This window comes from Brienomyrus brachyistius, chromosome 15, assembly GCF_023856365.1.
Source record: "Brienomyrus brachyistius isolate T26 chromosome 15, BBRACH_0.4, whole genome shotgun sequence".
In the NCBI taxonomy this organism is placed as follows: Eukaryota; Metazoa; Chordata; class Actinopteri; order Osteoglossiformes; family Mormyridae; genus Brienomyrus; species Brienomyrus brachyistius.
The window spans coordinates 7,207,921-7,225,873 of record NC_064547.1 but is presented as its reverse complement, the minus strand read 5'-3'; the positions used below and the strand labels follow the sequence as shown (position 1 = coordinate 7,225,873).

Genomic DNA, 17,953 nt, shown 5'->3' with positions numbered 1-17,953 from the left:
ATACTCTTAGATTTAGATGGATCTGACCCATGCTGAAATGTTAATAGAATTAAATCCATTCATTTCCTGCAACTCCTCACCTTGTGTGGGACTGCAGCAGGCCTGGAGCTTAACCCAGGCAGAAAGTACACACACAGCAATTTAGTGACATCACTGTCTTTGATGGGGGGGAGGGTATCCCTTTCATCCCACAGAATATGGAGAACACAGAAATGGCACAAAAAGCCAGGGTCGGGGTCCCAATCAACAACTGACAAGCTCACAAACTTTTTCAAATATGTCTGCTATGAATGAGCTTTTTTGCTTGAATACTAATGTCTCTGTGGCTGTTTATCTCTCATCAAATGAGCAAACAAGATTCAATTCTTTGAATTGATCCTTCCTTCATAAATGGATTCTACACAGTGGCACTGTAATGAATAAAATTCAGGCTCCTGGAAGAATGAGTGGTATATTAACAGGTTCCAAAATCTGAAAATGAGGTATTGTCCTTTGAAGAAGAAATTTCTGGACCCCATAAGTGACACTCAGAATATTGTTTAAATCTTCCAGCCGTGAGATTATCTTACTATTAAAGGTCATTTTAAATCTGTGGATAGCATCAATCTGACCATGTCCAAAGTCTCCAATGTTGCCTGATACATCAGAGGTCAACTTTTGCATCTCTTTAAAGGCAAACACAATCTGCAACCTGCCACTGTAAGTATGCTGCCAACAGATAATGAATTCCTCATTAGGGATGAAGCAAAGTTGGACACACTGTCGTCAGGACCATTGCCTGCACCGATAATGATATTCTTACTCCCTTTGAGGATGTCACAGACTTTATGCCAATATCTGACACCATCACTGCTGGCTGTATCATTCCATGTGCCAGAGGAATTTCCAGCCATATCAGACCAATGGAAAGCTTGTCAGAAACCTAAAGGAAGCGGCAGCCAAGTCTCTCACTGTATGAAGGGACGAAGCGATACCAAACAGCCTGGATCATGGACAGGTGGTGTGTTACATTAGCACATTGCTAATGCAATCAAGAAAGCTATCTCAAATACAAAAGGTTCATTGGCACAACAGGACAAAGATGCCCATTTAGCCAAGAGGAACAACCACATCCAAAGGGCATTCAGCCTCCGGGAAAATCCACTGGACATTCATTCTGTGTAGTTCGGTTATCACTTAATTTGCAATAAAGTGAAGCAGACATATGCTATCAACTGCTGACCCCTGACAGGCAGGTAGTGTGTTTAATACAGAGCAGATCTGCCTACCGAATCCTTGCATGCAGCTATGGAGACTCAGCCAGTGCAGTAGGACCTGCCTACCGACAGGAACTCTGAAATGCTGCATTATTGGTGTTATGCTCCGCTGACAAGTAACAGGCGAAGCCCGTAATGCAGGAGACTGAGATTTTATTCGCAAACAAAGCCAGAAGGGAGATGCAAAAGAGTAGTCAGGGCACGGGCAGAAGTCGATCACCGGGAGAGTCAATCCTACACGGATAGACGAGACGAGGGGACAACAAGGGAGAAGGAGCAGGATGGTCAGGGCAGCAGGGTGGGCAGGTCGGAGAAGGGCGAGGAACAGGCAGGGCAGACGAAACAGCAGGGCAGGACTTGGCAGACAGGACGAGCGGGGAAGACAGAAGGCAGGCAAAACGCTCGGTAAGGCTCATTTGAAAATGGCAACAATACTTCGCAACTTTCGGGAAGTTGTGTCCAACTTAAATAGAGCGCTGATGGAGCGGCGATTGTCTGCTGCTATGTTGCCCCTCCCCCGTGGGCGTGACAGTTGGAACTAGACGGCCTATAACATTACACTAATGGCATCTTAACTGAAAAAATACACAAAGTACATAAAAAATGAATTTCAAATTTATATAGAGCATCCAAATCATTCATTTAAAATACTATGAAATATAACTTAAATTTGTATATAATATAAATGTAAATTTCCAAATATTCCATATGTTATTTTGTTATTACTGTTATTTATTATTTAAGATGAATAATTGAAAGAACAGTATAATACAGTTAGATAATTAGACAATAACTACATGTATCTTATTCCTGCTATATCACGGGTAGGTTTATTTGTGTGTGTGTGTGTGTGTGTGTGTGTGTGTGTGTGTGCTTGGTTGTTTCCTAGGTTTTTCTATGTAGTTCCACTTGATATTCACCCATCACTGTAAATCATGTTGTTATACATCAAGTGGTCGAAAGGCCCCGGTGAGAAAACATCCCCAGAGAACTATTGCTGTGAAATGTTGAACTTGCACGTGATATGCTCACACAAACTCTTCACTCAAAGAATATCATTTTCGTCATGGTGCCGCAGTTGGTACGGGCTGTCGTGCAAGCAGGATGAGGAGGTCAGTCCAGGCACCTCTTTCAAGGGCACAGACGCTAGCTCATTCTGGCCCAGATGCCCAGATGTTCCCAAGCCAGCTGGGAGATATAATCTCTCTCGTGTACCCTGGGTCTTTCAAATGCTTATCTTAGACAGGGTCATGCGGGGGCCTAGAGCCTACAGTATGTCAGGCAGCATTGGAAACAAGACAGGGAACACCCTGGATGGGATGTCAGTCAGATACCAACTGCATGCCTTTGGACCATGTGAGGAAAGTGCAGGATCCAGAGAAAAACCCAGATGCCATGAGGAGAACATGCAAGCTCCACAAGCACAAAGGGGGTAATAGATGTAGGAGGCAACAATCCTACCTACTGAGATACCCATTCACTGTGCCACCTTCATCCAACACCCTTTATTTGTGTGCTCTGTTTTTCACAGAAGATTGTTGATGTTATTAGTTTAGACTTCATGTTAATATAGTGGTCATAAATTTTACCATGTTGGGAGGGGTACGTTGGAGGGCACCATGGAGTTTTTTTGCCTAGGGTCCCCTGTGTCCGTAGAATCACCTCCGTCCTTGTCACAGAAGATTAAAAAGACCCAAATGTGACATGGCCCCATATAGCTGAAGTTTGATTCAAAACAGAAGAAGCCGTTACGCTTCTTCTACTTCTTAATAATAATAATAATAATAATAATATTCTTATATTGTTATGGTCCCATTACTCAAGAATTCCAGCAGGTTTTTAAGTTCTTCTCAATGTCATTTAGGACCATCAAAAGCAGATTAACCAGCATTTGAGCTGTGGGGTTTATGCAATAACGTGCCGGAGCAGGGCAACCTTCACCATACGATAATCTTGCTGAAATTCTCTTGGTGCAGAGAGAGGGCACTATCTAAGGCTTTCTTGCTTTGAGGATCTGCAGAAAGTAGAAATAGTGGAAAAAGTACAAAGCTCCAAAAAAAAAAAAAACACCCGAAACAACAATTTTGTGATGTAAAATAGCCAGAAGTAATTTTAAAGTGAGAAGAACTAGTTCCTGTTCTTCAGAGGATTGTCCTTTGAGAAAGTAGCCTGCAATCAGCCATTGCAAAGATGACAGCTCTGTTAGAGGTATCTTCATCATTCTGACATGATACCTCTAGAGATGTTATATTATTGTCCTCAAGGAATCTTTGGCAAGAATCCCATCCCCTTTGCTCAGCGGGTGTCCTGTGAAGCAGGCCTTGGTCTGAAAGTCTCTGCTTTCGGTATATACTTATGAAGTTAATATTTATCTTATCTATTCCAATAAAGTCATAGGCACGAATTTGATTGTTAACTTTAATATCACCATGACCCTGTATTGGAGAAGCAGCCACAGAAGATGGATGGTCATAGGTTTTACCTCAAGTATGAAATGTTATATATGCAATATAACCCTAATACATGAAGTTCACCTTTTTGAGTGTATGCATAGCATTGTCGATTGATGTTATTTACTATGGCATAATGAGGTTCAATCTCATTTGTCATAATCCACAGGGAATGAATTCCAATTATATGGCCAATAGGAAGAATTGTCACATTTCATATTCCAGAAATAGCCCTGAGACCCTGACTGACTCAGAAAAGTGGTTAGAAGAGGGATGGATGGATAATACAATATACATGGGAAACAGTGACTACTATGGGCTTTCGGTCTTTAAAAATACAGTTTAATTTAAAATTCTAAGAAACAAAAATGTCCAGTATATTCAAATATAACCGCTCTATTTATGAGTATGAGTGCATGTGGGAAGGCTTGCTGTGTTACGTGATAGTTGTCATTTCTGCCGACGCATTGCACCTGTCTATGCCAGTCCTGCTCTCATACCAATCCCCATCTTATCATCAGGCCTTCTTGTGTTTTGTGCGAACGTGCGACTGTTAGACAAATAAAATCTACTTAGCCTATGACAGAGGAGTGCACAATTGTGCAAGAGTACAGTCACTCATACAAATATTTCTGCTTACTCCATTGATTGGCTTGTTAAAAACGGAAAGGCACTCCATTCAGTCAGAAACAAATATTTATTTCTGATTAAAAGCATGCTGGCTTTAAACCAAGCCCACAATAGGGGTTGCTATGCAGTTGCTATGCTGTACGTCACTCTGTTTTCCCAGGGAACAGGATTGTTTGTGTTCTGGATGGTTATGCTTGTTTTGTAAGTTGCTTCCACACTTGGCCTGCTGGGCGTTGCTGGAGAGTAGCGTCAGCTGAAGTCTGTTCGGATAAAGTCCTGTGGCTGACATGATTTTAGGCTCGATATGACATGAAGACTGGAGTATAGGCCCATGGTAGCATGTCTACAAGGATACTGGCCTGAAGCCGCTTGCGAGGAGAATAGCAGGACAGTCATGTACCACTTAATGACGTTTCTGTCAGCGGTGGACCGCATATACAACTGTGCTCCTGTAAGATTATAATGGAGTTATGTCTGTAGTCTCTGACAGAGGCACCTCACCTCCTGCGACCCTGAATAGCACAAGTGGTTTCAGAAAATGGATGGATAGATACTAAATTCCTGTTGCTTAGAGATGTCGTAACCACTGTAATGTGCTTGTGTAACACATTACTGGCATGTTTGTGGTGATGCTGACGTAAACGTTTGTGGTGACGCTGCCAGTCGCGTGATAGTACAGCACATGCAATTATGTACCGTACAGCTCATAATACTTGATAATGATAAATATCTATGGTTCAATTACTTACTATGCTGTACTTTTTATCGTTATTTAGGCTATTCCATATAACCTAGGTGTAGTAGGGTATGCCATCTAGGGTTGTGTTAATACACTCTCTTGCAGTGCTGTGTAAATGCAAACAGTACTAGTGGTCATAAATATTGCCACTGAAAATGCCTTATTCAAATTGCTGACTTAATCAAAGCACCACTGTTTTTAATCAGGGGGATTTGTGTTAGGGACTACAGCAGCCGTTGAATTCAAGCCAGACAAACTGCTGACTCAAATCCCAGGGGTACTTCTGATGTCTCCTAATAGGGTGCAGCACGTCCTTTTCAAATCTCATTTTCACATTTCTCGGTATCATATAAGCGAATTTGTCACTCCACTCTTATAGATAAGCTAATGTCAAGAATGACCACACTTTCACACTTTCACCTGGTAAAGTGTCATTAATACCCCAAAGGCAGCCAAAAACCTCAGAAAAATCTTAAAGAGTCTTAAAACATGCTTCAGATATTTCCAAATGCTGCAAGAATGTTATTGTGTTTTAAAGCCAAAATCTGAATTTTTCATTAAAAGAAAAAGTATATTATCAGCAGTTGACAAATCAAAAACTGAGATCTGCACACACACACACACACACACACACACACACACACACACACACACACACTACCATATCCACCTTTTGCTACAGCAAGAGCTCTTTTGGTAAACAGAGGAGCTTCACACACTGTTCAGGATTAACATGCCAGTTTTCAGGCTTGTTGCTTGAATAGAGCTTGTGGGCTGCGGCCTTTAGATCATGGATCATGTTCTGGAGCTCAGGTCTGGCTACCAATCACTCCTTCAGGCCCTGTGCTTAAGGAAGACAGGCCTACTTCTTCTAAGGTTTGTGTCTTAGTAGCTGAATTTTCCCTTGGGTTGCTCTGAAGAACAAGCTTTACCTTTGCTTTCTAAAAGCTTACATTTCTCGAAGATTGAGTAATAGGGCTCGCCAGCCTATTCAAACTGATTCTCTTTTCTGTTTGCATTCTATGAACCTCTTCATAATGCTACTTTAGTCTGTAGCTTCACTGCCTTCTCTGCGCATTCGCTGATTGAGCAGCAAGCTCTGAATGAAGCCATACCGCGGCATTTATCTAGAAAATCCTGCAATCACTTGAACGCTATATATTGCAAAGCTATAATTGAATATCAATTGGAAGAATATATTGTTCTGATGGCAATAGCGTCAAGAGCAATCCCTTTATAATATCTGTAGCTGTGGGTCTGATTTAATTGCTTTTCCAAATAAAATGTGCTGACACATCATTGTGAGAGGGCTAGGATCCTGGCAGGAATTAAAGTAATAATATTCACACCTTTCACAACAATCAACGAGTAGGGTAAGACACAAGACATAAGTACAAAGGTGTTTAAGATGTTGCCCCTCAATTATCTCCAAAATCCAACAAAATTCTGAGATAATTATGCGGTCTGAGACCATGAGTCAAACTATAGACTTGCTCATGGGCAAACACATCTGTCAAAGCCCTTGCATAACAAAAGTAATCTTCAGAAAATGTAGATATTATCGATATTATCACATGTGCTTTGACAAGCATGTCCCACACATCATCCAGCAGCAGTAATGGATTTCTGTTGGCTTAAAATGTAGAAATGGTGCTGTGTCCACGAAGGGCCGGGCAGTTAATCGAATTTTAATTTCAATTACGATTTTGGTTTCCAACGATGATCAAAGCGAAACAGAGATAAAATGATTATCGCACAGGTTTTTTGTTTTGCAGTGATGCACTCATTTTCGCAGGTGTTATAAATCCAGCACACTGCCTTCCAGACACTTTTTATTTGTGTCTCAGTTTAATTATATTTAAAGTTCAAGGAAATCCACTGTTAAAAAGACAATTAAAAAAAGTTCAATGAATGCACGATATTTCCAAAGTAAATGAGTAATCATGTCAAATAATCAGGATTATTTTGCCATAATCATGCAGTGTAATAAATAATTACATTTTAATAAAGGATCCACTATGACCACTAGAGGGGAGACTGAAACCTCTTAAAGATGCCTTTGCATCCTTAAATGAGCATTAATCACAAGGAATGCTCAGATCCCGAAAATACAGACGCTTAAGGGGTTTGTAACATTATACAGTGTAATGTGAGTCAATCCAGAAACTAAATTTAATGTAGCACAGCACATTTTTACAAGTAACTTTGTCATAAAGCACGTTACAGTGATTTGCAGTAATTTTTTAGAGGGAATAAAAAAAAAAACAATATTGATAAACTGAAAATGATTCCCTGCCTCTTTCAGATAAGGCAGTCGAGTAGTGTGCCTGGGGAAAAGCAGCTGTAAAATTATAAATGACAAACGTGCTTTTAAACCTCTTAAAATGTCTCGATTTTGGGTGACAGCAAATGGGGATGAGTGATTCAGAGAAAATGAATGTGCGTCACATATCTTTTATTCACAATAATTGTCCATCCATTCTCTGAAACTGCTTATCCTATTCAGGGTTGTGTGTGTGTGTGTGTGGGGGGGGTGTCTGGAACCTATCCCAGAGGCTATGGGTGCAAGGCAAAGAACAACCCAGGATGGGGCGCCAACCCATCGCAGGGCACACTCACACACCCTCCTCACACACCATGTTTTTGGACTGTGGGGGGAATCCAGAGTACCTGGAGGGAAGCCCAAGACAACACGTGGAGAACATGCAAACTCCACGCATATTGAACCCAGGTCCCAGAGGTATGAGAGGATAGTGGCAATCACTGCACCACCGTGCTGCCCCCTCACAATAATCAATTAATAATTAATTAAACCTTATTACAAGTGGAATATACAAACGATCATAGTCTTACACCTTGACACAACCTCAGATTTACTTGTTAGGCCGTGACTTCTCTGTTATGGTCTTTGTATGCAGAAAACATGTATATGCTTCTTTCCACTGTTGATTTCACATTGACAGAGATCTTTAATAGGGGATCATCAGACCATTATTTTCATAAGTTGATGCACCTTCTGGACTATGAGCTGGACTTCAAACACTAAGCCATACAATGGGGGCTAATGATGACTCACTCCTGCTCTCCAGCGGGATTAAGGGATTTTAATTGTTTCATGATGCAGCTTGTTGCTACCATCAGAGAGGCCATCTCAAAGAATATGTGGTGGTAAGAAATTCTAATGAAATTGCCTACAATGTAGTATTGCCTTTAAGATTAGATGAAAAATCCACCCATATGAATTTAATCTCTTCAAACCACTTGGATCAATTAGACTGTGAAGATTGTACTGGAGTTGAAAGGTGTTGCAGCAATCTGTCCAGTTACAGACTTGAATTGCCAGTTGTCTTTACTGGGAAATGACAAAATGATGTTACTTCATGCACTCGGCACCGGCAGTGATTTGCTGTGTCTAGAAGTGCAGGAGAATTAGAAGAGACTCATTTATGAATGTGGATCAATATTCTTCTATCAATATTGTGACATTGTTTCATAGTGTGTTTCAAAGGGCTTTAATAATATGCTGTTACACGCCCTCAACCCTCTGCTTTACCTGCTTAATTTGTCCTCTTTGGTGCTCAAGCATCGAACATTCTCATGTTTCGAGCACTCCCTCTTGACACCAACTCGTAATTTTTCCAAAAACATGATTGAAAAAATGTGACGGCAAAAGGGCAACAAAATGATGGAAGAGCTCTGAGAAAATGGGAGGTAGAGATGGCACAGTTTATTCAGAAGCCAGGATTTATCAGGCAGTACATAGAATCCACTGACTGAGAATCATTGTGAAGAACACCTGTTGGAGTACCCTTCCTCATGACACATAAATCTAGTCGGTGCAATGAGTCTAAAATAAAGAAGTTTCTGATTCTTAGGAACAGAATGTATTGTATAGGGAGAGAGGCTTAGAGAGAAATGAATTACATCATACCCATGGGGCATTGTGTTTTGTAGACTGATTCACACAGCATAGCCAAACCTTACCGTACATCATCATGGCTCAGTGGAGACAAAGTATTTAATGGTCCAAACCTAGGCCACGAAGAACCCACAGATTACGTGTTGTGTTAAGGATTTCGTTCCCGGGGCTATTTTTTGGCCTCCCAGGTCATAGTAAATGGATTCTTGTGTAGAGAGTCAAGTGGAACTGGGTGCCTGACTGGGATTTACCTTGCCGGATGCTGGAGGCTGCAAAGGGATGCTGCACTGTTGAATACTAATCCCGTCAAGCTTGCTGGAGTTTGGCTGCAACCAATGCCTCCCTACTCACTCAAGTGATCTCACCTTCTTCCCTGGTTCAGAATGGATGTATTCCTGCTTCTTCGACTTTGACATTTTACAAATGGCACTTTGAAGCCAATCTGGTTCTCGCAAGAATACGTCTACTGCCCTTTGAGTATAGCTAATTTCGCCTCAGCTCTCAAGCTTTAATAAATCTCTTCCCTATTCGAAAACCTCTGACTGTGAAATCTGGCAAACAAAACAAAACCGTCGTTATAATAAATGTCGGAAACCTGATATGTGAAAACTTTGCTTCTTTTGACTGCAGCTACGTGCCAAGTCATCTGGTGTCATCCACCGAACGAGAAACAATATTTTCATTACGACCTTCATTTGTGTTTAAGCAATGACAGACTTTTAATATCACTAAAAAATGGAATATCTTGAGAAAAAAGCATTTGGAGAGGTCAGATATTTTTAACAATGTTTTGTTCTTGTTCAGGATCTTAGCTATGGATTTGGCAAGAGTAGCTGGATTCAATAACATGACACACAGCATTTTCTAGCCAACGTTAAGTGGCTTGCTTACAACAAAGCAGACGTGTGTAATGAGTCATTATTGCAAGTTCATGATCATCATATCTATTTTAAAATACACATAACTCTGGCTATTCCAACTTTTGGCATTTTCTTTTAATAGGTCATGGCTGCTATTTCATATTTCCAAAGAAATGCAATGCATTTCATTCCATTGTTGCAATGGAAGCTCTAACTTGTGGACTGTTTCACGTTGTTCAACTGAACCACAGTTGTACCCTCTGTTTATATCAATAACCATCAAAGCAAACAGGATCCATTTAACTATAATATATATATGTTTGTGTCTGTAACAGGTGTAGCTGATATCAATTGCAGAACGGCTGCCTTGCTTTCTCCAAAATATATTTAGAAACCTCGCCTTCACAACCCATCACCTTTGTGTACTAAAAATATTACCTCTCACATGGGCCATTAATTGTAGTCGTCACCTTCCATTCAGTGAAGGCATGGACCACAGTCCAATTCAGCGTGTGATTCAATCCCTGAAAGAATAATGCCTGAAACAAGTGTAAGATAAACTGAAAATTTCAGGAGGAGAAGAGTGTGGTCCATCGGTATTTGCACCATGAAATGGGCACAGAGATTGAATTGGGGCTTCTTCAAACAGCAATGCAGGGTAAAATTAAATTAGGGAAAGCAAGTAAACAAGTGACTCTAGTCATTGAAGAAACCATCCAAAACAGTGAGTTTTAGATGGTCAGTTTATAGCAGTTGCAAATTGCTGAGGCAATAAAAACACTTTCTCAAAACACCTGGTCTGAAGCAACAACAAAACAAACAAACAAAAAAAATTAACATACATCAGCAATACAGGCGATCAGGTATGAAGTCCATGTCAACAGATTGTTTGCTGGCTCCCAACGGCGAACTCAGGTTAGTGTTGATATCAGTCTTATGAACAGAGGTTTATTTTATTTTCCTGGCATCGCAACATCACCAAGGTTTTATAATGATACTCTATATAGAACTTGGAAACAACGTAACTCAGACCAGGAGGTCAATATCTTCAAGTGTTGTTTTGGGATCAGAACATTAAAAGTGAACAAGATCATATCGTTTTTTTTTTTTTTTTTTTAATCTTCTTGCTTCATGTTAGTGACACTGACTTTTGCACATAAAAATTATACATATTTATTTATATATATTTATCATTCTCTATTAACACTTTAGCCTAAGATGTATTTCATTTGATAATGGAAATTCCAACTAGATACTGTCAGTCTGTAAAAAGATGCCGTTCTCAGACAGTGACCGACATGAGACAGTGAATAAACACTTAGGAGATGGATTTGTACATCTTTGGAGGGAATTAAGCTCACAAAGATTTTGCCCTCCTGGTGTCATTCCAATATACGCTAGCTGTAGCTTAATTCCATTAAAACACATTTAGAAACTAAAAACATTAACTAACTGGCATCAGGAGATAACGGATAACTAGTCAGAATGTAAACTTCACCTAAAGTTCCAAATTACCCCCAGGTTTAAACTGGAAATTACAAATTGGCACAGTATCAGTATTTTTTTTTATATAAGCACAGTTATGAATAGACAGGATTTATGCAAATGTGGATGACAAAGTTGTATTTATTTTTGACATTTGATCATAAACGAAAAAAAATAAAAATCAAATATCTACATCTATTTTTCCCCCTTTTAGGCAGTGAAAAGGCATTTTCTTGACGAGTATGGAAAGGTGTCCCGATTTAACTCTCAAACGGTTTGCGATGTCAGTATATCAGCCACAAACAAATTCATATTGTCAGAACAAGCAGTACTGTTAGCTTTGTCTCCCTTGATGTTAGAACACTGGAACAGGACAGGTTGGTAATCTTTCCAAAGTTCTCCCCCCCCCGTTTTTATATTTGACGGTCGAACGATGATAAGAGCCACCAAAGATGCGGGTGGCGTCCGTGTAATATACACAATGCACCTGTATCTCTGTAATGTATATCAAATACTTTACAACAAAGGATAAAAAAAGTAAGAATTAAAAAAAGAATGGAAAAAAGTAAGAGGTGGTGGTTAGATGGAGCCTCCAGTTCTGTGGAACGGCTCCATAATGTGCAGACTGAAGCTTCGATTCACAGCAAAGTGATAAAATGTGACAGGCTGTTCCCTTCACTCTTGTAAACAACTTTTGTTCTTGTGCTTGCTTGACCCCCTTATGTCTCTACTGTCCCACCAATTTACTCTGCCTTTCCTTCCTCCACAATCTAAGGACTAGCAGCTTTCCGTTTCCGTTACGCTGATGACCAGAGTTTCGCTTCCTAGACGACTCTCTGCCCGTCTGTCGTCGTTCATGCAATCTTTCTTAGTGTCTATCTCTCCCCTTCTTTTCCATCTCTCTCTCTCTTGCTCTATCAACCTCTTCTCCTTCGAAACCTACCCAGATCTCTCCGCAGAACGAGCTTTGACGAACTAAACTGACTTGAAAATGTCTCGTGGTATGCATGCACATGCACGGTCGACCCCGCCCCCCATTTCTGTGCTCTGCCGTGATTGGACGCTGGCCCCTAGACCCAGGAGTCTGGAGAGGCAGGGTAGTGACTAGTTTCGTAATTGAGTTCACTGTAGGGACGAGCTGCTGAGTAGAAGTCCACATAATTGCCCGTCGACTTCAGTCCCAGGTGCATATTTAAATCTGTGGCGGTGGGCGGGGGCCGGTGGTGCACTTGATCTTCAAAGAACGACTCCTCAAAGTTCCTCGTGGAGTTTTGAAATGGAGGGAACATCTCATAGTCCTTCCGGACACTCTCCTGAGGAACAGGCTGGACGGGGACCTGCGAGAGACGAATGGCCATGAGAAGCAGCCAGGATCAATCAGACCTCAAGGCCTCAACAGCAAAGGCCAGCAAGGACTCCTTTCCCAAGTTATTTTTGACGTGAACCGGGTCCCGCTAATGTCTGAGTGAGCCGGTACTATCACATGGCAACAGTTATGCCCATTTTAAAGTCATACAACGCAGCTGCTTCCAAGTTTAAATTTACATCTCCTCATGTGCTGGTGTAATTAACTTTAACGATAACCTTGTTAATTAACATATCAACCAGCATGCTAATTTGGGCAAGGTGCAGGGAAAACAGGCAACCTGGGTTTAGGCAAAGAACTTCATGCCAGGTTCTGGAGGCTGTCTGCAACCTTTAAAGACAGTCAGTCCCATCATAGCGTCGTGCTGAGCGATGCACCATAAAACAATCTTGGCAGATGCACATTCCCCAAACCCCAAATTAAACAAGTGACCGTTAAATTTAAGTTAAAAAATCGGCAGCCAGGGCAGCAGATGTTCTGTATCCATGAAACAAGCAATTAAATGCGACTGGCGAGCAGAAACACGTGGCTGCGGTTGATTAATATGAGCATGAAGCACATGGAATGTTTAACGACCCCCCCATAAACAACACACGACGGACCTTGTAGCTAGCCCTGCACAAGCTGGACATACGCGATCACCATCAGGGTCGTACATCAATCGAATGGTTACGTGTCTTAAACACATTCCCTCATTTTTAGGATATGTCAGTATGTGTATATGGAAGCCCGATGGAGACAGGTCTAAACATTACATAAAGTGTCTGAATAACTGAAGTTATTTTTCTCTACCGGTGATGTCTTTTAACAATGTGCAACACTTGCACAATCAGGATAGACACTTTATTCTTAAATCGGCCAGATTTCTGACAGAAATAAAGACAAAAAACACCTGGGATTTCGAAGTCCCAGACAGAGTTTTGACAGTGTGTGAAAGTTATCGGCGAGGTTTATGTAACTCCGAGCGCTTTGACAGAACAAAAAGACGCCGGGGGTGGAAATCCTGGGGTGCGTCTGCTGGCCCTTTCATCCCGCAGAAGCAGCTCCTTTGTTATCTGTTCTCAAGAACGTTTTTTTTTTTTTTTTAACATTCAAAATATTTTTACACTAGCTATCGGCCTATGTTTCACAAAATGATCTTTTTCGTTTTCTGCAGGAGAACAACAGCATCGCTGCAAGACTCACACTAAGCACGAGTAAGAAAAGGACGCACCAGACAACACTGGCAAAAGACAGTGCGAACTGTACAATATGTGAGACTCACCCTCATGTGAGATCACTGTCCCAGAAACAAACATGTCATTTCTTTACCTTTCACTGAAGTAGGACATCATTGCTGACATGAATACGTCATCCATTTAAGGCACAGATCTGACTACAACAGCACAGCCTCTGCAGAGAAGATAACTGGCCACCAGGTTCTGGCTGATAACATTTTCGAAGCCACTTATCAGACATGTGGGTTTTAAAGCTAGCTAGAATTGGGTTACAAAAGAACACATAAATGTTGAATTTTTTGGAGGGAAAAGACATTGAATAATTTCTTATTATCCCAGGAAGATTATGCTATCTAAAGTGGCTTTGTACGATAGTAATTTTATATTCATTTTCACGCCGAGTTTATAGTACAGATCCATCCAAAGTTTTTAGCATCTTAATCGTTTTTTTTATTGCCTATATTTACTTATCATACTATGAATATATTGATGTCATTCAACAGGAAATGGGGAACTTTCTTTGGAATATAGTGCCCAAGATTTGATTCCTTGGAGGTCCTCACCGTGCTGCTTTTCACGTCTTCATTAGGAGTTGCGAATGAATTCCGGAAGAGTGTCGAGGTCCCACTGGAGATTTGAACTGGAGGATGAAAGAAGGAGAAATGGGTGAGTACGCACCTACAGTCTGGCACCTGGAGAGCCGTACGGCAAACGGCTTTTCGCTACATTAAGACTCACTCTGGGGCGTTGGCATGGCAGGCAAAAGGTACAACTGTGACCATAAGAAGGTCAATGGGGAAAGCAGACAGGATGTGTCTACATGTTTACTTCCTAGAATCTCTGCCGCCAAGTATATCAAACCACGCCCACTCCATGTTTGTGCAGTTTGAGGCTCTCCTCACTTTCTGCGGGTTTCTTCTGGGTCCTCCAGTTTCCTCCTGCGGTCCAGTTTGGCTAACCCACATCTCTAAATTTCCCATATCGTGAGTGCATGCGTATATATGCCCTTTGATAGACTGGCATCCCACGCAGGATGCGCCTCATGCCACATGGGGCAGGGTCCCGGCTCACAGGGATCCTGTTCTGAATTATGGGTTTCAAGATGGATGAATGGATGGATAGTCATAATCAGAGAAGTGGTCAGTTATATAGATATAGATAGTTTGCCGCAGGAAATGTATTCATGATGTGTCCACCAACAGCTATTACTGAGTCATCTACTATGTCCAGACTATTCTTGTAAGAAATTCAACTGCGGTAGGATGCATACTGAATCTGAGCTCACTGTGGACAAGAGTGGGCAATGGGTTCAGAACTGTTTGGTAAGTAACGTGATGTGTATTCAGCTTTCAAACCAGCACAGCCCGACAGGATCCAGACAGATTCTTGTAGTATCAGTGTAACCCCTGTGCAAGGCGAGACTCAGGATACTAATATTCAGTAAAAGGGCCATTTTTTGTTTACGGTAGGGAACCAGCAATAATATTTGTTGTAGTACGGGGCATCCTTGCCTAATTGTACTCCTCCCTCAACTCCATACTTCAAATATTTATGAAATTCCCTGGCCTGTAAAGACTCCTCTTTGTCCACTTTTCCAAAGGCTGTCTGTATATTTAACGTTAAAACAATAACTTTTTCAAATATTCTAACTGCAGTCCAACACTCTTCTTAATTAACAAGATCATTCGAGGCTGCTTCTTGACCTGATCACATGAACTGAAGCATATGCAGGGTTGCCAACTTCGGTCAGCTGGCTGGCATGAGATTTTCAATTCGAGACAAGTCTGCACACACATTTACATGTATGTAACAGTTTTATTAACTTGTAAATAGTCTGTGGGGTTTGCATAATATAGATTTGCCGTAAGATTTCTTGCATGAGTGTGAGAGTCTGAAAGCATGACCAGATGCGTGAGAGCTGGCATCCCTGTTTATATTCATAAATTAGCTAGCAACACCTTCCATTTAAAACAGTTATTTCCATAAGCATATGACATAGAAGGCTGCTATAAGCAATGATGCAAACAATGCCTGTCTGATTACCTGCCACGGGGTCTTTCCTGGAGGTGTGGTCGGCTTTGTTTCCATGGAAACCGGCATTTGTCGCGGTCGACTCGGGGTCCGCCTTCCGTTCCTTGAGGCTGATCACCTCCCGGGGAGACGCTGGAGCACTTGCTGGAGTAACATACGAGCAGATCAACCGTGGCGCTCAGAGAGAACACCCGCCCCACCATGGTTGGTCCTCCATCGCTACTACTGCATATATTTAACTGACACGCTGAAAGGCTTAAAACATTTATTTTCTATGCAGCAGAGGCAAGACACCGTTATAAAACACCCCAGATCACTACAACATCTGTCATTTCCTGTATGCCTCAAGAAATAAAAATGCATTTTGTTCCTAAAACTGTATGTTTTCTAAAATACTCCTGTATGTTTTCTAATCTCCTCTACCGAACTTGTTAAATACTCTTTGCATCTGCCAAACTTACAGTCCAGTTGATACGTACAGAAAAGCAGTGGAATAGAGTTGTTAAGATAAAAATTAACATCACAGAACAAGTCCTTGTTCAGTACAGCTACTGTAATCCTTGACAAAAAGTCAAGGAAAAGTCAAAAAGTCAAACTATACATGAATACGGACAGATCACCCTGCCAAATTTACTCAAGGACCACAGACAGAAGGTTTATATGTTTCATAAGAGCAAGGTTTTATGCTTCATAAACTACTGACTCTTCCTGGTGTAGTGTTTACATCCGTAAGGGACCTGAGCACCAGACTGAAGGCAGAGAAACAGGGATGTTGGGGAATCCCCCTCAGTTTGGTGACCCCCCCCCCCCCCCCCCCCCCCACCTAAATGCCAGAGGTTTTCCTTCGATTAACTCTCCATAGGTGGTATTGCCCCAGGGCTCAGTGGGAATTATGGTCACATCTCCTCTTTTCAAGTATTTTAGTGTATGGTTGGGATAAGACACTCAGAGTAGAGTGATACGTACTTGAAAGCCAAGTACATGTGATTGACCCAACAAAATAATCAATAATCAAACCATGAGATATTTTATGATCGCAGTGAGCTGTGTCGCTCAGGTTGGATTGCTGGATTGAGAAAGCTGGCTCCATTTAGGTACATCTTGATAGAATCCTATGTAAGCGTCAGCCTCAGAATAAAGCGGATGTTTTGCCCGAGGAAGTGCAAGGTAAACATTTTGTTTTCGAAAAGTCCATATCCACCCAAGTAAGCTGCTCACTGCTTATCATCCTGGTGATAAAACAGCAGAAATTTATGGCATTTATTCATAGTGAAATCTGTAAAATTAACAATCAAGAGGATTTTATATGTCCAAAGGCTGGGCATGAGAAGCACTGTAAAATGTAATTAACTGCAATCAGAAGCTCTGGCATCAGGGATGATGAAGCACACCATGAGGCCGTCATGCCCTCCACAAGCAGAACACGACAGCTTCAAGGGAATGTGTTTATCATTACTTGCTTCATAACCGTCAGATTGTTGCCCGGTTGACAGCCTCAGCACGCATTTATAAGAATCCTCTGTTTAGAGATGGGCTTTATTTAATGGTTCCCAAATTCAGCTGACAAAAGCGTTTTCTTCCTGAGGCGACTGCAGATACAGTATCCGCGGCAGATTTTATCACGCTCGCTTCAGGAGCCTGACTCCTCCAGTCTGACTTGGATGGCTTTCACCGTGAGGCAGCTTAAACCCCAGGGCAGTCTGGGAATCACTGCTCACCCACCAGGAGTCTTGAACCTCCACCCCCACGCTGCAGGGATCTCTGCAGGGCTCTGTTCAGAGCAAGGACCCCACGTGCCTCTGATGACAACTTCAGAGACCCCCTGGTCTGCCCAGGAGGTTGTGTGATTGAGACCCAGCTTGAGAAATCAATTATGGCATTTATCCCCTGGCTCAATTCAATTTCTGTTGACCAGTATTGAGGTCATCTCTAAGAGCAACGAAACAGCGAAAGATTTTCAACACTCAAAGTTCTTCCCCCCCATTTCCCATTACCTAAGC

The 17,953-nt window shown here is 41.6% G+C and overlaps 1 protein-coding gene across 4 annotated transcripts in view; it reads right to left on the bottom strand.

Annotated features, from left to right (window-relative positions):
* Nucleotides 1-10,554: 10,554 nt before the first annotated feature.
* LOC125708726 (catenin delta-2-like) overlaps nucleotides 10,555-17,953 on the bottom strand; it is a 260,750-nt gene continuing 253,351 nt past the window's right edge. For all 4 annotated transcript variants that reach the window (XM_048976476.1, XM_048976477.1, XM_048976479.1 and 1 more), the window contains exons 19-21: nucleotides 15,966-16,097; nucleotides 14,486-14,562; nucleotides 10,555-12,676 (exon numbers count right to left, since the gene is read on the bottom strand). In XM_048976476.1, coding sequence (XP_048832433.1) covers nucleotides 12,410-12,676; nucleotides 14,486-14,562; nucleotides 15,966-16,097 — 476 coding nt within the window. In that variant the 3' untranslated portion in view covers nucleotides 10,555-12,409. The remainder of the gene's footprint in view (nucleotides 12,677-14,485; nucleotides 14,563-15,965; nucleotides 16,098-17,953) is intronic.